This window comes from Crinia signifera, chromosome 1, assembly GCF_055691185.1.
Source record: "Crinia signifera chromosome 1, ASM5569118v1, whole genome shotgun sequence".
Classification (NCBI taxonomy): domain Eukaryota; kingdom Metazoa; phylum Chordata; class Amphibia; order Anura; family Myobatrachidae; genus Crinia; species Crinia signifera.
The window spans coordinates 303,393,101-303,414,925 of NC_139217.1; the positions used below are offsets into that span (position 1 = coordinate 303,393,101).

Below are 21,825 nucleotides of genomic sequence, written 5' to 3' on the forward strand. Positions count from 1 at the left end.
ACACTAGGGCCAGATATAGGATATTTTTGAAAACAAAAGAATTGGGGGAATCAATTTTTAGTCACATTTCTCTAGTAAAATGTACTGTGTTCCTTAGAAAAATGTATTAAAATTGCAAATCTGCAAAAAAAATGAAATTTTGAAATTTCACCTACACTTTGTTTTAATTCCTGTGAAACACCTAAAGGGTTAACAAACTTCCAAAATGCTGTTTTGAATACTGTGAGGGGTGCAGTTTTTGAAATGGCATCATTTATGGGGGTGTCTCACATACAAGTCCCTCAAAGTCACATCAGAACTGAACTGGTCCCTAAAAAAATCAGTGTTTGAAATTTTCTTGAAAATTTGAGAATTTGCTATTCATATTGTAAGCCTCCTAGTGTCCCAAAAAATTAAAAGGAAGTTGAAATAATGATGGAAACATAAAGTAGACATATGGTCTATGTTAGTTATTAACTATTTTGAGTGGTATGATTATTTGTCTCACAAGCAGAAAATTTAACATTTTGCAAATCGCTAAATTTTCCATTTTTTCACGACATTTTGGTATTTTTCACAAAAAAACACAGACTGTATCGACCCAAATTTACCACTAATTTGAAGTACAATGTGTCACGAAAAAACAATCTCAAAATCACTGGGATAAGTAAAAGCAAAAAAAAGTTATCCCCACTTAAGTGAGACATGTCAGATTTGAAAAAAATGGCTCTGTCAGGAACGCAAAAACTAGCTCTGTCAGGAAGGGGTTAAAGAATATACCCATCACTTGCACTAAAACCCCAACTGGGAAAGCTGGACTCAATATAGTAGATTTTAATGGAATTGAGATATTCCAGGTTTACAGATATAATAATAATAATAATAATAATAATAATAATAATAATAATAATAATAATAATAATAATAATAAATTAATTATATACATTTTCTATTTTCATTGATATTTTGTAAATACAAATTATGTTTTTTATTAAGCTTAAAGTCACTAGGAAATCTCTGAATTTTGGGGATTTTTATATTTGTGAAGAATGAGATTGTATGAATTTCCATATAACAGCTTTTTTGATAATTTTATTTATTACATTTTAGCCTAAAGTCTTCTACTAAATAGCATTCCTAAATGGATAAAACTTTTTTGAATCTAGGCACCCTATACTATACTTTCCACGGTACCCCTAGGCCGAAAGGTTCTTATGGAGAAAATAAGAAAAAAATATAAATGAAATAAATTGTGTTCATATGTCATCTTTAGGTTTAATTACATGGTGAGGGACCAGATTTGCTTCTGTTTGTCTATTTTATGATTGGCAGCCACAAGCACTGGTTTTGCCTATTACATTGACCATAATTTATTTGAACTGGTCCACTAAACTGAGGTACCCCGGCAAGGGACCCAAGGCACCCCAGGGTGCCACGGCACACAGTTTAGGAACCACTGGGTTAGAGTGAATAATTGTGTGGTAACATGATATTAGTAATTGTTGGAAGCAATATAATTTTTCATATGTTTTATTTAATTACAATTAAAATATATTAAAAAACATATTATTTTGAATAGAAAATGTCACAATGTTAATATTGTTTAAATATTTCAGGTTGTCTTTGAAGTTGCTTTCAATGGGATCCAAGCAGGGTATGTTGCCGTAGACGATATCTCATTTTCTGCGGAATACTGCAGTGGTGAAAGAGGTATAAACACTGTATTTTTATTAGTTTAATATTCCTGCCTGCAAAGATGGAACATTCGTTGATAAATCTCTCTGAAGGAATGTTGATGATGATTTATCAGCCACACACTGTTCTTCTCTAAAGGTTTTATTTATTATGTGTTTGTTGTATCTGCTCCACATCTATTAGAGATAAAGGTAGTGTACATATTGTAAAAGTGTGGAAGTGTGCCTTTCATCAGCATTAAATGAAAAAGGAAAATGTATTCCCTTTAAATATCAGCCAAGTTGTCTCAATCCTAAATGTTGTACATCATCAGTCAGTGACTAAGGAAGGAAGAGGTTCTATGATGTACTACATTTCCAGTTGAGCATACTTGATGACTTTTAAAATAGCCTCTCCGGGAGAAGCCCGGAGAGGACAGCCGGATATCCTGGTCGGAGGGTGGGGACAGTGCTGATGACTCAAAGCCCCGCCCCCAAGCCATGCAATGCTGTGATTCTCCGGTCTGCGAGTAGGGGGTGGTGTTAAAATGCCGCAAAATGACACGATTTCCGTCATTTTAGTCCTGCCCCCTCCCACGGACCCGCGAATTTCTGCATTTCTTTCCAGTGGATCAGGGGGGGGGGGAGCGGGGCTCTGGGTGGCATGTGGGAGACTTGCACACCTTCCTGGGGGGCCGGGAATGGGACCCGATTTTCGGGAGCCTCCCGGCCATTCCGGTAGGGTAGGCAAGCATTTGAGACAACTTGGCTGATATTTAAGGGTAATACATTCTCCTTTTTCATTTAGCACTGGTGAAAGACGCTTTTACAATTTATCTTTTTCTAACACAGCCTGTAACATGCTAGTTAGGGTCTGATTGGCCGGTAACTCAGTCTACTTCATTGTTCTCCAGGGCTTAGTACGAAGACCCATAACTTGTAACATGATCTCTCTTCAAGGCTTAGTAAATGGATTTCATAGTTTTCTAGGTCAATTAAAGGCAATGTATTGATACAAAAGAAGTGTATATTCTTAACTGGCTAGTGACTGAGGATGCAATAGGGGGGGGGGGGTAAGGTTTATTCAAACCTGATTGGTTCTCTGCTCATTTGCAGAGACCTGCAATCAGGTAATCACCACCGAGCCACAGTGAAATCCCACCCTGTGAAAGCCAGCAAATTGATGTGTGTGACTTGCCAAAATTACACTGATCGGCAATTCACAGCGAACCCATACGCAAGACGCCCATAATCTAATGAGTTTTCCTGTGTGTGCAGTTGTACATAGCCCAGAACTAACTTGACAGATGCAATAGAATCAGGCTGATCGGGGCCGGAGCATGACTTCAAGTGACTGAGCATGCCTGCATTTACCCTGACACTTCCAGGACATGGGCAGTGTGTACGGCTAGCAAAGCATGCCTCCCGCATGCCTACTACGAGCCGTATGCATACGCAATCATTCTATTGTCAGTCGGCCTGCGAATTGCAGCTGTGCATTCAGGTCTGATAACACCTAATGTACTAAAACTTAGACAGACATAAAGTGGATGGAGATCAAGTATCAGCCAACCAGCTCCTGTTCATTTTTAAACACAGCCTGTAAAATGGCAGTTAGGGGTTATTGACTGGTACTTTATAACTATACACTTTATTTCTCCTCTCCAAGGCTTAGTACATAGACCCCAGTGACTTTATATATAACAAACACAAGCGACCAGACTTAATCATCATGCCACAAATCAGGAGTGTTATTTGTATATAGAACACATCCTGTGACACTTTCCTTGTGCATGATTAAAACTTTTTTCCTTTTGGGACTTTGGCAAGTACTTTTACATTTGGCATGTAAAACAGCTGATCTCATTGTTTGTTAAGGGTGACAGCGGATTTCACTAATGCATGTTTTTTCCATAACAGCTTGGTGTAACCGAGTCCTGGACACATTTATATTGAGTAGATATTATACACTCTCATTCTTTATAGGGTGTAGCATCCACAGAGAATAATGCAAATAAATCTGACTTTTTTGTAAGCAGTACAGATAAGGGTGAATTAGGAAGGACACTGGGGTGACACCATTGAGGTGGCAGAGACCACAACAGACAGCAGGCACCACAGACACATGGGCTTAGTGACGTAATGACGTAATTTGTATTCCACACCCCCTTACCGCAAGGCCATGCCTCCTAATTTCGCTGTCCAATGTCCATCCCTGGCTACACCAAAAGTTGGGAGGTATGCAGTGGCGTAACTAAGTTTTGGGTGCCCCCCCGCCGCCGCCCCGCCAAGCACCCCCACCCCCAATCCCCCGCTGCCCATGCAAACCCCCCCTAATCCCCTGCAGCCTTACCTATCGCGCTGGTCCCGGCGGCTCCGTTCTTCTTCTGCTGAGGACCACCACAAAATGGCCGCCCCATAAAGCAGACAGTTTCAGAGAACTGTGTGCTATATGGGGGCGGCCATTTTGTGGTGGTCCTCAGCAGAAGAACGTTGCCGCCGGGACCAGCGAGATAGGTAAGTCTGCGGGGGATTGGGGGGGAGGTGTAACTATAGCACCGCAGCCCCTGGCGCCCCCACATGCACAGCGCCCCCCCGCGGTGGCGGGGGCTGCGGTGCTATAGTTACACCGCTGGAGGTATGCAGTAATGAGTTAACTTGTCTGGTGACCTGGAAAACGTGAACTGGACCGAGTTTGAGAACCACTGATATAGAAAATATATTTCGTTTTTTACACAACATTTTTTACTTGAATTTGCATAACAAATGTGAGAAACACTGGCATTTTTAGTGGATATTTTGCACATCTCTCACAGAGATGTTGGCACTCCTATATAGTAAATGTGGCTGAATGAAGGGGCCCTGATACATAACTTCCAGGGTGGTAGAGGATGTTTAATACACAGAAGAGGGGTGTATAGTGGAGTGGGCCTATTATTCATAATTTTCTGGTGGGAGGACAGCTTGCTTGACTGCAGATATCTCCAGTTCCCGGAAATAGATTTCTTAGAATTTAATGGCATTAAAAACTAGAGAATCCCACCTACCAAATAGTACGAAGACCCATAACTTGTAACATGAGGGAACATTTACTAAAGGATATTTGTAAAAAATAGGTGTATTTGTATTTAGAAATACACTTATTTTTGACATTTACTATCCCAAAAATACGGCAATTCGTATTCGTATTGATAGCACATTCATACGAATACGAATTGCCGTATTTTCGGGATAGTAAATGTCAAAAATAAGTGTATTTCTGGATACAAATACACCTATTTTTTTTACAAATTTCCTTTAGTAAATTTCCCCCATGATCTCTCTTCAAAGCCTAGTAAATGGATTTCCTAGTTTTCTAGGTGTAGTTCCAAAATCTCTCACTTTCTGAATCTCTCATCCTATTAAATCTCACCCATAGTGTGTCCAAAGACCACCAAGGACTGGTTGAAGGGGAGTTGAAGGGAAATTGGACACAATCATGATTGTAATGCCCCCATACATGGTCCGTTTTTTCGGTCCGTTCTGTACTTTTAAAGTACACATCGGATCGGATCGCATCCCTAGTGCATGCAGTGTGCATGCACTGCGATCCGTTCCGATGTGTGTACCTAGTACAAAAAGTATGTGCAGCACATACTTTTTGTACCGTACTATGTGATGCGCGGGAGCGCGCATCGCATAGTACAGAACGGAGCCCTACACAACGGACCGTGTATGGGCTCCTTAAGACCGGTCTTTCTGATATATGGCCACCTTAAGTCAGACAGAACCTGAAATATCTGACTGGGAATAGCAATTAGCAGGCTTGGATGGGGTCCACTGCTTTGAAGACAGATATCTCCGGTTCCCAATTGCCAAATTTTTTAAATTCTTGTACCCATGGAAACAGGGGACCCATAGCTTTCAGCCTAGGGCCCTCAGACTCCTGGGGGGTTCTGTGTACTCAGACTCCCCCCCCCCCTGCAAGAGACAGGCTTTCTGGTACATTTGGAGTTTAGGAGCAACAAGGCCACTTGTACTGTACTTTCAGATCTAAACATGAGAGCTCTAGATAAAGGGGGTCTTTTATTGTTCCAAACAAAGAGCAAAATAACAGCTTTGAATTTTGTTAAGAAATATACATATATTATGTAAGGTATAGCCTGAAAGGGGAAAAGAGTTTGGGTAGCAGCAGCATTTTAGGATAAATGACCTAGTCAGAATATTCCATAATTTATCCAGTTTGGTGAATTGTTTAAGTAATAGCATATGACAGTATATGGTGTCTTCCAGTTGCTACAGGATCCTAAGATCTATAAGATAAGAAGTCAGGCATATGGATATTGGGACTGGGGAAAATAAAGACTAGATTGATCTATGCCACACACAAGGGGCTCCGTTTGGAAATATTTAGCTTGTCATAGGAGATGAATATTCTTGTAGAATGTTATGGAGGGAAAGGAAGGAGGTTTTCGGGTTTTGTGACAAACTGTAATACAAAATCCATCAACAAGCAGATCTTATGATGATAGGGACCAATAGTCAAGCCTTAAAAAGGGTTAGATGATCTAAGATTTACTGGCAAGGAATCTATAGCTACGGCAAAAAGTAGGGGAAAAAGAGGGCATCCCTGTCTGGTCCCAATGGTAATGTCAAAGCCTCTAAAATGAAATTTGATGCTGAAAAAATAAGGGCTGAGGGAATATCATATAATGTTAAAAGTGCTTTAGGAATAAGCCAGTGAAACCAATCCTGGCAAGAGCCTTTCACATGTAAAACCAGAATTACCTGTTAAAGGCATTCTCTGTATCAAGGGAGAGGAAGAAAAGTGGACACCCCCAATAAAGGAGTTGTTCTGCAGGTGGTGACCACAGACCACTTCTGATGTTTTGGTCACTTTTGAAAGCAGGTGGGGCTTTCACTCTAGTGGTAGCATGAGACGGAGTCTACAACCCACACAAGTGGCTCAGTTAATGCAGCTCATCCAGGATGGGACATCAATGTGAGCTGTGGCAAGAAGGTTTGCTGTGTCTCTCCGCGTAGTGTCCAGAGCATGGAGGCGCTACCAGAAGACAGGCCAGTACATCAGGTGACATGGAGGAAGCCGTAGGAGGGCAACAACCCAGCAGCAGGACCGCTACCTCCACCTTTGTGCAAGGAGGAGCACTGCCAGAGCCCTGCAAAAGGACTTCCAGCAGGCCAATGTGCATGTGTCTACTCAAAACGGTCAGAAACAGACTCCATGAGGGTGGTATGAGGGCCCGACGTCCACAGGTGGGGGTTGTGCTTACAGCCCAACACCATGCAGGAGGTTTGTTATTTGCCAGAGAACATCAAGATTGGCAAATTTGCCACTGTCGCCCTGTGCTCTTCACAGATGAAAGGAGGTTCACATTGAGAACATGACAGACATGACAGAGTCTGGAGACGCCAAGTAAAACATTCTGCTGCCTGCAACATCCTCCAGCATGACCGGTTTGGCAGTGGGTCAGTAATGGTGTGGGGTGGCATTTCTGTGGGGGGGCCGCACAGCTCGCCAGAGGTAGCATGACTGCCATTAGGTACCGATATGAGACCCTCAGATCCCTTGTGAGACCAAATGCTGGTTTGGTTGGCCCTGGGATCCTCTTAATGCAAGACAATGCTAGACCTCATGTTGCTGGAGTGTGTCAGCAGTTCCTGCAAGATGAAGGCATTGATGCTATGGACTGGCCCGCCCGTTCCCCAGACCTGTATCCAATTGAGCACATCTGGGACATCATGTTTTGCTGCATCCACCATGCACCACAGACTGTCCAGGAGTTGGAGGATGCTTTAGTCCAGGTCTGGTAGGAGATCCCTCAGGAGACCATTCGCCACCTCATCTGGAGTATGCCCAGGCGTTGTAGGGAGGTCATACAGGCACGTGGAGGCCACACACACTACTGAGCCTCATTTTGACTTGGTTTAAGGACATTACATCAGTTGGATCAGCCTGTAGTGTGTTTTTCCACTTTAACTTTGAGTGAGACTCCAAATCCAGACATCTTATTTTTGTGTGATTTTGTTGTCAGCACATTCAACTACTGTATGTAAAGAACAAAGTATTTAATAATAATATTGAATTCATTCAGATCTAGGATGTGTTATGTTAGTGTTCCCTTTATTTTTTTGAGCAGTGTACTTGTCTGGTATAGTCCAGACCCTGCCTTCTCTTTAAATTGTCCATGGAAAACAATTTTTTTTTTAATCTGAATTATCTGAAAAACTGATTTTAAAAAATTAGGCTAATTCTATATTATTAGCTCTTGAATTAGTGTCCTTTTTTACCAGAATAGTTTGTTGCTATAATCAGCCACAATCAGATGTAGAATTTACAAGAATCTTTGAGATTTGTGATATCAATTTCCTGGAGATGTTAATGGCAGAAAATGAATTACATTATTATACAGAATGATGTCATCATGACAGATGATGAATAATCTGTTAGGAATGCTTCTTTTTATTAATAGAAATTAGGTCCTGATGGTCAGTTCACTTACTCTCCTATTGATGTCTGTTCCCTTTTGTTTTATTGCATGGGGAAAACTTTTTTCTCTTTTGTTTGAGATAAAAATAACCAGCAACATATGCAATGCAGAAAAAGGAATGACTTCAACTTTATTTATTTGCCTGAGTGCACTTCTGTGATAGATACTGTAGTTATGTGTTAAAATATAAAATTGCAGACATGCTAAAATGTGACCATACAGAAGTTTCCATGGCTGTATGACTTACATTTGTACATATAGGCGTTGATTCTGGAGGTGGAAGCAAAACAAAACAAAAAAAGTAACTTTGCGCTATGGTTTTACTGCAGGTGGTTCCCATCTGGCATAGTTCAGAGAGATTTGGAAGGGGTGTCCTGTCCACACTGACATCAATATTGCACTGCAAAAATAAGCTGCCTAATATTGTGGGCTAGATGCAAAGGCAGCAAGTATAGTATGTACCCTGCATGCAAAAAATTAAATGTATATACTGTACATAGGCTTACTATACTATCCCTTAAAATGGGGACATGGATTAAACCCAGCAAAAATGCAGGCTTGAAGTCAGCCAGCCACAGAACCTGTGTAAATCATTAGTGTCCCCAGTGGCATTGACAATGGAGACGCCTGCCTCCGGGCTCCTTGAGGGGCAACTGCATGTGCAACAGGACTTTTGTGGTTCACAGCAAGATTTAAGTGTGACCACTGCCCTTCCAACTGAGCCCTGCATCGCACCTGCTACAGAGTTAATCGCTTCTATCCTCCTAGATGCCCTGCCAACACCTGCAATAGGGGACAGGCTCCCACTTGGTACTACAATAACAAAAACCAGGCTCCCACCTGGTACTGCTCAGCCTGCGCTGCAGCAAGTGACATTGTGCCCAACTTTGCAGGTCTATGAGATGGGGCCCACCAGTGAACACTGATTCTGCATATTGCAGGCAGCTGAATCTTGTGAGTCTGAGTCTGACCTACTGCCCGTTGTCACACAACCCGGCCAAGTTACTGCAGGCTCTAGTACCTATAGACAGATCTGAATTTATAAAGTTTGGGGGGGGGGGGGGGGGCAACAACTAACTCCATCTTGCCTCAGCGAAACTGGGGTGAACTTATGCCCCGGAGTGTCCTGGATTAAAGGGATAGTATGGTAAGCCTATATACAGTAATCCCCATTTGCAGTGCATCATACTGTAAATTGTCCAAGTACAAAGTCACTTGTTGTTTTTACTTTGTTTCCAACTTCAATAAACTCAATAATGAATAGATATATCTGAAGCAAAAATGATTCAGTGGTCATCTAGAGCAAACATGCGAAATCCAGGACTTTGTAAAAAGCAAATTAAGAATCAAAAGTGGATTCATCTGTAGGGAATGTGGTTGACTTGTCTGTCTATAGCCTTACTATTGGCTATTCAAATGAACAGCTCCAAACCACATGTCCAAGCACAGGGGCCTGCATGTGTTAAGGTCCATACACACTGGGTGACTATGCCCAGCGTGTATGGACAGCGATGATCGCTATCACCGCTGCGGGGAAAGCTGCTCAGTGCATACACTGAGCGGCTTTCCCCCTGCCCGGCACCGATGGAGGGGGGCTTTGCATAGCAGAGTGCTATGCAAAGCCGTCATCAAAGCCTCTCATCTTCCGGTATAACCAGCAGATGAGTGGCTTTCCCGGCGATGATGCGGGAGCGCACAGCAGCACTTATCGCCGGGGCATACACACTGGGCAGCTTTGGACTGAAAGCGCTCACACCTGCTGTTTTGAGCAACTTTCAGCTCAAAGTCACCCAGTGTGTATGGGCCTTAAGATATGTTCACTTTTTATGCAAGTCTCCTTAATGCATGGCTCAAATCCAACTGGAAATCATGCCTGAGTAATAGGACTGGCTATATGTCTGTTTTTGTTTATGATACTTTGTTTCGTGACAGATGTTACAGATATATATTTCTGTCTTGTAGAGGTGATCTTCAGTGCTCATGAAGCTGGGTGTGACTTTGAAAATGGCCTGTGCAAGTATCACCTGGATGATAAAGATGCTTCTGGTTGGAGCAGGGTGAACGTGAAGCCAAATATCTACAGAATTGGAGACCACACGACAGGATTGGGTACATTCCAAGATTTTATGTGATCCACTCCTTATTATACCTAGAGTAAAGAAAGGCACACTTGTTTCCCCCAGCAACACTGTGTGAAATCAGTAACCAAATTTAAATCTACATGACAATATAATTCATAGATCTTGGCTACATACATTTGCAAATATATGCGAAGCCCCCCTAACTACAGTATTCCTTTAATATTTTAATTCCATGTATCTCTTTTGCACCACTTTCTGTACACAGCTCTGGCTTTTACACACCAAAACAATTTGGATTGGATGCAAATCATATGCAAATCGTGTGATCCGATTTGCATCCGATTTGCACACGATCCGATCCCGATCCGATCCCGATCCGATCCCAATCCGATCCCATCTGTATTCAGATGAATGGATCTTATACAGATCCTACCTGCAGCAGGTAGGATCGGAATCGGTTCCAATTCGGATCCAACCAAACAATTTTGACCCAATCTGCATCCAATCGGCCTGAATTGGATCCAGATTGATGGGATTGTGCCCAAATCGTTTTGGTGTGTACCCAGGATAACACTTATTAACACTTTAGTTTTTTTCACTGGTCTGCTCCTTTGGGCTTTCTGGCGTATGCTGATTTTTGGGGTTCTGCACCCTGAACCTAGATATAGCAATAGGGACCCCCAATACTCAGAGAGATCTTAACGAATGGCTTTGGGGCTTCCCATATATCTGCAAATATATGTAACCAAGATCTCTGAATTATATTATCGTGTAGCTTTAAATCTGGTTACTGATATCACTTTGGGTGAGGTGCAGCAAGCACTGCAAGAAACTTGCAATGCTTGCCGCCAGCCTCCGCATGCATACCGACATTTACTAACTCTGTATACATGAAGAATTTTGCAAAGGACGGCTCTTGCAGTAAAAGCTGTCCTTTTCGTTGATAGCCTATCAGCACATGTGCCGCCACGGATGCTGGGTGGGATCCGGTTGGATGCCTTGCAGCAGAAATAGCCAATAGTCAATAGGCTTCTATGGGTAATTCTGATTTTAAAATCACTTTGCCCACTGCATCCAAGCCTGGAATGTACTGCATTTCCGGACTTGGTGCATATGGGAACTGCAGCCAAACCTACAAAAACTGCATTTTCTGAGGTTTGGCAACATTTTTTCCTTTGATCCATCTCGCCCATAGTGTAGCTGGCGGAACCAAGAGTGCTTTTCTTTACACAAGATTACCCCTCCCTTGCAAGCATCTTTGTGATATCACCTAACTAATTGAGCATCTTCCAGTATATATAGCTTAAGCATACCTCCCAACATTGTGAGCTGTCTCCCGTGAATAGACACTGAGCGTATGCACACAGCAAATGACTGCACAGGACACGCAGCAGGACACTGCAGCCCCCAGGTGGGACAGCAGGACAGTTCCATATAAACGTGACTGTCATGCAAAATTGGTACAGTTGGGATGTATGCTTTAGCATAACAATTAAAATTTCAGTTGTCTTTTTTTTGTTACCTTTTCACCATGAGAAACAATATAAAGGTTTTAGGGGTAGATTTATTAAGCTCGGTGAAGTGATAAAGTGTCCGGTTTTTATCACCAGCCAATCAGCTCCTAACTGTGAAGTTACAGGTTTGGTTTGAAAAATGACAGGTAGGAGCTGATTGGCCGGAGATAAAAACTCAACACTTTGGGGCAGATGTATTAAGCCTTAACAAGAGATAAATGCAAGGGTGACAAGGAGAGATAAACGCCCAGCCAATCACCTGCTAACTGCCATGTTACAGGCTGTGTTTGAAAAAAGTCAGTAAGGAGCTGATTGGCTGGACGTTTATCTCTCATTATCACCCTTGCATTTATCTCTTGTTAAAGCTTAATACATCTGCCCCTTTATCACTTCACCGAGCTTAATAAATCTACCCCTTATTTACTAAAAGTCGATTTTTATTGATTTTAAAGTGATAAAAAAACCACAATGAAATTCGATGTTGGGTTTCAGGGTCTGAAATATTTTTACTAACAGATTATTTTTCTCTATTCCTTTTGTTGGACTTTGGTTAGTAAATGTGCAGTCTAGCTTCTAGCCCTGGAAGTACAACATTATTTTAGATCATGGTTTTAGGGTGGAGAAGTGAAAGAACATATTATTCATTCTGTACAAATGTATTTTGCTCACTGGTAACTTTTTATTATTCCATGCAGTCATTTCCCTCCTAAGTGATGCATAAGCAGCATGTGCAACATCTTTTTTTTAAGCCGCATTTGCAGCTTGGGACAAAACGTAAAGATACATAGTCACATACTGGGGCTACATGCACAGCCTAGGGGACTGTCCTAGAAGAAGTCAGATAAGGGTCTTGGCAACACTGGGACCACCATTAGAGTAAATGGACATTTCAATGGTCTTTACTACATGTGTGGTTTGTAAACTTTACTTTAATCCAGTAAAGTGCATTTACTGTAGAAATGATCTTGCCAGTTGGAGGTAGAAAATGTACCGTCTTTCAAGTACAAGCAGAGACCCCTTCCTTGCCTGCAAAGAAACATTGCAAAAACTCCTCTTGTTTCCTGGAAATGGCTGTAAGCTCTAATGCACAGCAAGAAATTCCCAAAAAATGTGCCTTTTTTTCACAACTTTATTTTAGTTGAATAAACTTGCTCACAAACTAGATGTACTGATGCAGTTACTCAATATCACTCCTTTCTACTGCTTCTGTCAACTTCTGTTCTTCTAATCTCGAACATTAAGCACATTGGTACAAATGAAGGCACTCTTGTGCAAATTGAGTGCACTGCTATGACAGGATTCATAAGTGACCTGCAGACTGTGCCTCAATGAATGTACTATACTTATGGCTTATGCATAAAGCTGTTTATTGTCTGACTGACAGGTTATTTCATGCTGGCTAACACAAGATTTACCTCCCAGTCGGGCTATTTTGGACGTCTCTACGGCCCATCGTTGCCAGGAAACATGCAATATTGTCTACGTTTTTTTTATGCACTTTTTGGCTTTTCAAAAATAAGTGACGCATTAGCTGTTTACATATTTGAAGACAATCACGTTGTTAAAGAAAAAGCTTGGTCTGTTCATGACTTAACCAAAGGAGTCTGGTTACAAGCAGAAATCAATATAAATAAACCTATGCCCTCCAAGGTAAGTTATGTTAGCTCATTGCTAACAATTAACCTTTCATTTCTTGTTCACGTGTTACCGAAAAGCTCATCAATGGGTCTTATAATAGAGCCTATTTAGTTCAGGTTGCTGTAAGATTTGTATAATTAATATATAGGATATTGAGATTCCTACTGTTTTTATTGTTTCATTTCTGTTTTATAGTATTATATACAGTATTACCTATTTTTATCAGGACCCCTTATTGTTATACGTTATATAATATGTTACCATAAGAAAGGATTATAACACTGTCTATTGTTTGATGGATACTAAAAGATGCTTCTTTAAGGCTGGGGTAAGGCTTAATCATTCAGTTATAATTATTCAGACCAGGGGCGTAACCAGATATTTGTAGGCCCCATAGCAAATGTTAGTAAGGGCCCCCAATTTAACAACTGATGGTAATAAATGTATATAGCACATATAACTCAGACTGTAAAGGGCCCCATAGCAGCTGCACCCCTTGCACCTATGTTAGTTACGCCCTTGATTCAGACAAAGCAGAGGTTGTTGACTGAATGCTTGAATGCAATTCTGAAGTTGTATAAATGTTATAATAGTAATGTTATGCAAGTGCCTCGCGGAGGAAAATTTTGCCAAGGGAGCTCACAGCCTGTGCCTGCAGATGCGCATTATACACTTTGTGCATGCGCAGACCCCCACTATTGGAAGAGTCTACATGGATGAGGGGAATGTTATTTGCCCTGGCAAAGGAGTTCCAATGAACAGTCTGAGTAAACTTTGGCTGTGACCATCGCAACCAATGATCATGATGAAGATCCAATGCTGTGTGTCGGGCGCAGCACTCATATCGCAGATGGCAATAGGCAAATTTTTCCTATAGACATTAGAATAGTAGTTGTATAGTACTGCGTTGCCGATTCCCTTTACTGTGCAGTACTGTATATATTGGAATCAAGCCCCAGTCTCGTCTTATGACTGAAAAGGAGTAACTGGGCTGTAAAGGATGTTGTCATGTACTGAAGACAACGTTTTGTGACACCGTTTTGATGCAAATACAGGCTATGCAGTGTTTCCAGGTGTATCATGTATAACAAATAGGCTGGTGCAAGTGCACACCGATGAAGATGATGATGGCCACTTTTTTACCTTATTGTAAATAATGTTTGCACCTCATTGACTTAAAGATAACACATTTGTGAATGTGTATAACTTTTAGGTGGAGAACTGGCATATTGTTGTTGTTTTTTTGTGTAATATGTCAAATCTTCAACCAGTAGAGATCAAGAGATTTGTGTGCTGGTAAGATAAGTAAGCCAGAAGGAAGTATACTGGGATTTTAATGGAAAGCCATGTGAAACTCTTGGCATGCTGATTGGATGCTAATATATTACATTCACAATTATGACATACTTATGTAGCACAGCTTCTTCTCTTTATTTGCCAAGTTGTTCGATAATAACACGAGAGTGAAACAAGCAGTTAAGTGACTTTGGGAAAGTTGAATATGTGGGGATTGTGTATGTTCCTGGGTACCCCAATATTTGTGCTGTATATAAAGCATATATATGAGTCTATTCATCAATTAATATTTGTGGGATATCCTCTGAAAATACCATGGGTGTATTTACAGGTGACCACAACAAATATTGGATATATATATTTGCTGCTATCTCCCATATTTTATCACAAAAGCAGAATTCTTGTCGTATTCACTAAGCTCTTATGTTTTAGTATTACTCAGCTTGGACCATGTAGCTAACGATATCTGGAGTTAGCCATTGTAGCCTATAGTAGCGGGAGAAGGTTCCATCACAGAGATGGAGCGGAGCCCTTATCCCTGCATGTGAATTATAGTATATTCTGGGATAGATAGTGTCTTATTACCAAAAATAAGGCTATAAGAGATAATAATAATCATCAAGTCAAAAACATGATAATAAATGGGCCCCATTGTGGATGCAATGTGGGCACTGTAAAACGTAAGAAAATTGTCTCTTGTGCTTGCATAAACTGGTGAATTAGGCCTTAAAGTACATTTCATATAAGCTAAAACTGATCTGCAGAATACTCACGCTGCTTTGAACTTGGCAGTGGGCATTTCCATGTTTGCCAGCAGAGTTTGGCCTAACCACTGGTTCCCAAACTTGGTCTTCAGAACCCCAAACAGTTCCTGTTTTCCAAGTCTGTACCTGCTAATTGACCTAGAAAATGTCAACTGTTTGTGGTCCTAAAGGACAGAATTTGGTAAACAATGGCCTTAACAATACAAAGGTATTCCTGAAACACAGTACAGAGCTGAATGTTTTGATTATTGTCACCCCAGCTATTAAGCGTAATCATAAGGGGCTGATGCATTAGCGTAGGACTGGGCAGCGGAGTAGGGAAATATGCTATGCTTTCTTGTACAGTAGTTGGGTTCTCTCCTTTTCTAGGCCCTTAGAATGATTCTGTCACCAGGTCCTTCAGTTCCATGCCACATTGAGCACAAGGAATATTCTACAGTGGCAGTGCTTAGGAGTGGTAGGGCTTGAAAAAGCATCTCCGAGCAAATACAGATGGTCCCAATTCTCAGAACCCAAAATGGTTAATGATTTACTGCAAGTGTATGTGACTTTGAAATAATGTGGCCATGGTTGGGGTGCATCTGTTGGGTGGACTGAGGGCACATATTTTGGAGAATTGTGCTGCCCACATTTTGGAGGTTAAATGTTGAGGATGAATGAGGTGCACGTTTTTCTTGGCTGTGATACTTTTTATCTTTACAGGTGGTATTTGTGAGTTGGTGTAAAAGTTTTTGGGATTGTGGTTTGGCAGCACTGGATGATGTATCAGTGAGCATTGGAAACTGCCATGTAATCGGTAAGGCACAAGTATTTTATATAGATATATTTAAATACATAGTGATATTTATCACTTCCAACCATTAGCACGTGGATTAGTATACAAAATCTTCTACATCTAAAGTAAAAACATTTTAAATCATTTTAAAAAAATAGGCAAAACACCTACTTTGAAGCAAAAGTCATTTTTTGTTGAATATATGAATGGGGCTGCGACAGATCTATAGTGAAAGAAAAATCAAGGATATAAAGTTTAACAATCACTAATATTTTTATAAACTTTAATTGAGTAATTTACAGTAAGTCCATGTTAAGAAAACTGTAGTGGAAAGTATAGATATCTTGACGGTATCAATTAAAATATATATTTTTTATTTTTTAAACTAAATAACACATATACAGTATTCAGCAGGGGTAGCCAACTCCAGTCCTCGAGAGCTACCAACAGTTAACATTTTCCAGGTCTCCTCACAGAATCACAAGTGAAGTAATTATATCTACCTGTGGATCTGTTGTAATTTGGCAGTGAGTAATGAGTGCACCTGTGCACCTGCTAGGTGGTCTGGAAAACATGAACTGTTGGTAGCTCTTGAGGACAGGAGTTGGCTACCCCTGGTATACAGCATACACTACAAACATAAAACGTGAATTAGCATAAACATAAACAAGAGATTCTTAGTTACACAATAAAAACAAAGTCAACCTTCATTCTAATTTAAATATTTGCCTTAAAATGTCACAAATAGCTCTTTTACAGTAGTACAGTCATAATTGAAATTAAAATAGGGGGTGATATTTAATAGGATATTTTGGTGATATTTTCGAAAAAAAAAAACAGTTTTTGCACTTTTTCTGAAATCGCATAGTTAATGAGATGTGAAGTGCATAAAAAAACATGCATTTTGCCGCAAATTCACACATTCTGAAGTGGCGATTTTTAGTAACGCCTGATCTCGCATCCAGATGTGTTCGCATTATAAAGTATACAAATCGCATATTTAATGAGATGCGAAATCAGGAAAAAGTTACTAAAAATCGCCACACAAACAGACCAGGTCATGGTAGGCAAACTTGACAGAACCATGCACAGAGCAGTGTGGTCCTGGTTTCATTAAATTACAGAGCCAAATAAATAGGTGTCCCTTTAATTTTTATAAAACCAGCACCAGGCTCAAGGGCCGGTGCTGGTTCCCAAAATACGGCAGACAAAATAAGTAGGGGTCCCCCGTGTTTCAAGAACCAGAACCAGCACAGGGCCCAACCAGCCAGCAGGTTAATGCCAAATCCGGGGGGAGACTATTTATACAAGTTCCCCGGCCAAAGCATTCACCCCCTGACTGGTCAGCATGGGTAGGGGTCCTGGGGGAGTGGGGACCCCCCCAAAGAAGGGGTCCCCCCTCCAAAACTTACCTACCCATGTTGAAGCCTGGGGCTGTCCCCGATGCCCCTGGGCGGTGGACATCGGGCTGATAAATTGTGTAAAATTAGAAAAAACTATTGTGTATTGCTGTGGAACTATGAGTCCCAGCAAGCCTGGACCGCATGCAGTGACTTGGAGAACCACAAGTCCCAGCATGCGGGGCAATAAAGGTCCACAGTAGTACAAATAGTTAAATAAGAACAATCACACACACTTACAGTACAACTTTATTACACACGGAGCCCATTCATTCAATACTCACCTATGTTGCCACATAGCATCGGTCCTCTTCTCCAGTAGAATCCATTTGAGGTACTTGTCAATAGAAAACATACCCACCAGACATCTTCGGTGCTTCTCCGGGAACCCTGCTCCTCTGTAGCCACGCTCCGGTGTTCTGTTTACTTCTGGTGGTCCGTCCCCGACCGGGACTTATGCCCACCCACCAGCCAATCATGGTCCGGCATTGGGATTTCCCATTATGAATCTCTGGCACAAATCTCCCTGTGTGTGGGCTCATTATCTGAGGGATTCCGTTTAAGGGAAATCTCTCATGCTGAATCTCCCATTATGAATCTCTGGCACAAATCTCTCTGTGTAGGGCCCATAAGACTACTGTTCCTGCTTCAGAATCCCCAAAGCCTACATATTTTCTTTGATGGGGACTTCAAGCAATTTCATGCTTTGTTACTTCAATCTCTTTATAAATTGTGTTCTGCAGCAAAACTATATTCTGACCATTTTCAAGTAGTAGGCAAATAAGTTCAAAATATTATAGGAGAGGCATTGGAATGGACAGCACCCCTTTGAATGAATCCAACCACGCCGTGCCTTCTTTAATGCTGCTTTACAGAAAGTTCATCCAGTCCTGATGGCTTCTAGACTTTACACTTGAGGGAAGAGAGTAGTGTCATGATCATGCAAATAAAAGCAATGATGCCTCCCAGGGGACTTGATCTTCTGTACTGTGGACCTATGTTGTTGTCACTTGAGTCACAGTAGATCTTGTTACTCTTCTATTCAGTGATACCTGATTATACAGAATGTGCTTACCAACCACTCACTTCCTGGCCACAGCCAATCCCCTGCCAGCTGTGGCTGTATAAAGTATGAATTCAGGATTACCTTTTACCTGATTGCTGTTGTTTAACCCTAATTGTATCTATTCATGGATATTTGGGAATTTCCTGCACTTTGACCTTGACAGTTTGACTACACTCTGGGCCCCCCGTATTTTGGAACCAGCACTGGGCTCCTACAGCCAGTGGTGTCATGCCACAGCTAGCGAACACCTTTTGAAAATTTTGATGTCAAAATAAACTTTTAACATTGGGTTGTGTTGTGGAACAAGTCCCAGCAAGCCTGGCATTAAAGGGCCCACCGGGATTTGTAGTCTTACTGCCAGTGGCGTAACTACATTTTGGGCGCCCCCCCGCCGTTAAAGGGAGGGCGCCCAGCCACTCACCCGCCGCTCCCCCAGGTAGCCGTCAATGCAGGTGGGGGGGACGCTGCGAGACGGCTGGGGGGACGGACGCTGCGGGGGACGGACGCTGCGGGGGACACAGAGGCGGCAATTACTTACAGCTGAGCCGGGCAGGGGGAGCCGGGAGCTGTCACTGTCAGTACGGAAGGAAAAAAAAAAAGCCCATACAATGAATGGGCAGCCTGTGATTGGCTGAGCGCTCTCTCAGCCAGTCAGCAATTGGCTGAGAGAGCGCTCAGCAGCCAATCACAGGCTGCCCATTCATTGTATGGGCTTTTTTTTCTTCTTCAGTACAGACAGCTCCCGGCTCCCCCTGCCCGGCTCAGCTGTAAGTAATTGCCGCAGCTGTGTCCCCCGCAGCGTCCGTCCCCCCAGCCGCCTCGCAGCGTCCCCCCCACCTGCACAGGTAAAGACTGGGGATGGTGCGGCGGGGTGTAACGTAACTATAGCACTGCAGCCCCCGGCGCCCGCACATGCATAGCACCCCCCCGCGGTCTCGGGGGCTGCGGTGCTATAGTTACGCCCCTGCTTACTGCATAACCACATACGTTATTTTAATTACACACATACAACCACAACAGTAGAGCATACAAGTATATATGCATTCACAAACATACATACATGCGCACTTTCCACGCTCTCCTATGGGAGAAGAGGACAAAGCTGTGGGGGAGTGTGGCAAGGTGAGGACTACAAATCTCAGTGGGCCCTAGAATCATGTGCTTAAAATCAATTAAGTGCACTTTAAAACATCTGTCATTTGAAATATTTACTATAATTTTCTATTTACAGATATTGTGTGATCAGGTCATTACCAATTTTATCTTCCAACAATGGTACTTTAAGAGCAATAACCATGGAACTGATTTATTTATTTTGGTCGATTGCAGATAGGATACCTCCATTGCCAGGCAAATGTACTTTTGAAAAAGACAATTGTGGATTTCAACAAGAACACAAAAGGGGAGGAATATGGCATAGGATACGTGGCACAACTCCTACATCTTACACAGGACCAAGGGGTGATCACACTTCTGGGGTAGGTGAGTTCTGTCAATTTCGGTGTGATTTAATGCACTTACTGTAGAAGGAAAAGGAGAGCTGGATAGATTCCCACTGTTTAAGGGTAAAGGTGCTTTGGAGATCAGTTTACCATTTTACTTGACCTGGAGACAATCTGCGGGTGACATTAAGTTGTACCAATAGTATATGGCATCAAGGGAGGATGTTTTAAATAGTCTTTTCAAAACACGACTTGCTGGTATTTGAAAAATAGTAGGGCCAGTATCCATTTGGTCAACCGAATGATTAAATTGAAAATAATAAAACCAAGCTAGGGTACCGGTAATAAATTAAGCACTAGGACAGTGAAAGGGAGAACAAAAGATGGAGAAATAAGATCCACTAGAGACACAACACCCTGTTGCAACAAGTAGGAAATACGGATTATAAGGTAGTGATCTTTCTATAACCTGGAGGAACACAGTCCTGGTAGATGGGGCAAAATCAAAAGGGTTGGAAGCTAAACATCCCAAACTTTTAGAGCATCCAAAATAGCTGTAGAAATTAACCGCCGTTTCGGATGAAACTGATGGTGCAACCAAATAAGGTCATGTAGAGAGAAACCACCCAATGTTTAGTGTGGGTTAAGGGGGCGATCCAGTCACTAAGGGGGGTATTCAATCATGGGCCATGGCTGTCGAGCTGGCCCGACAACCATGACACTGTCCCATTCTCGGTCTGCTAGACAGAGAACAAGCATGCGGGATTTAATGTCCCGCCTGCAGCGGGACCAGAAGGGGGGCAATGGCTGCGAGCTGCAGCCGTGAAGAGGTGAGCTACGGTCGGGAGCTCATCACTTCCTGTCCATTCTCGGCAGAACGAGCCCGACTGCTTGTGAAGTCAGGCTCGTTCTGCCGAGATACCCTGCTCACTGCTGTCGGGAAAGACAGCATTGAATAGGGCCCTGCAGCCATCTCCCCCATCAGGAGATGGCTGCGGGTGATTGAATACCCCCATTTATTGGGAGAGCAAGGCTGCTTCGTGTATCTAAATGAAGGAGAGTGAGACCCCCTGCGGTCTACAGTGGATCATATGACCAAAAGCCATTCTGGGAGCCTTTCATTTACACATCAACCTCCGCACTAAATAAATAAAGAATAGTGTGTAAGTTTACATTTAAAACATAAATTATAATTAGTAATAAATACATCAGGGTAGACAATGAATTAAAATCCCCACAAAGTTTGGTCTTGGATCAAAAAAATCTATAAAAATCCCTTGTTGTTTAGTCATTAACCATTAACCAAATATACTGTACTGCTGTAGAGTTTGTTACCTTGAAGGCATGGGGATTGGGACTCTCTTTCTGCTTATACTCTCTGTGACAGTCACTGAACAGAAGCAATAATTGACATCTGGATGATTGGTCTTGTATATTAAAATGACTTCTGGGTTTTGCAGTTGTGCTTTTATAGAAAATGTCTCAAAAGTTGTCACCAACTTGCAAACTGCACTTACAGTATGATGTGGCCTCCATGTCACTACATTTTCTACATTGTGCACAAGCTGGATCTCTAGCAGACTCACAATGAATGATAAAATAAAAGCAATACCAGGTTGGATTAATCTTCCTAGTATGAAAAAACTGTGGACTTTATTCCAAAGAAACTTACTCAATTGTATTGTATTGTCGACATACACAGAATGCAA

The 21,825-nt window shown here is 41.9% G+C and overlaps 1 protein-coding gene across 1 annotated transcript in view; it reads left to right on the forward strand.

Moving 5' to 3' along the window:
* Positions 1 to 21,825, forward strand: part of MAMDC2 (MAM domain containing 2) — a 107,989-nt gene that overhangs the window by 80,961 nt on the left and 5,203 nt on the right. The window contains exons 7-11 of the mRNA XM_083158329.1: positions 1,596 to 1,689; positions 10,103 to 10,249; positions 13,120 to 13,385; positions 16,136 to 16,229; positions 20,004 to 20,156. Coding sequence (XP_083014455.1) covers positions 1,596 to 1,689; positions 10,103 to 10,249; positions 13,120 to 13,385; positions 16,136 to 16,229; positions 20,004 to 20,156 — 754 coding nt within the window. The remainder of the gene's footprint in view (positions 1 to 1,595; positions 1,690 to 10,102; positions 10,250 to 13,119; positions 13,386 to 16,135; positions 16,230 to 20,003; positions 20,157 to 21,825) is intronic.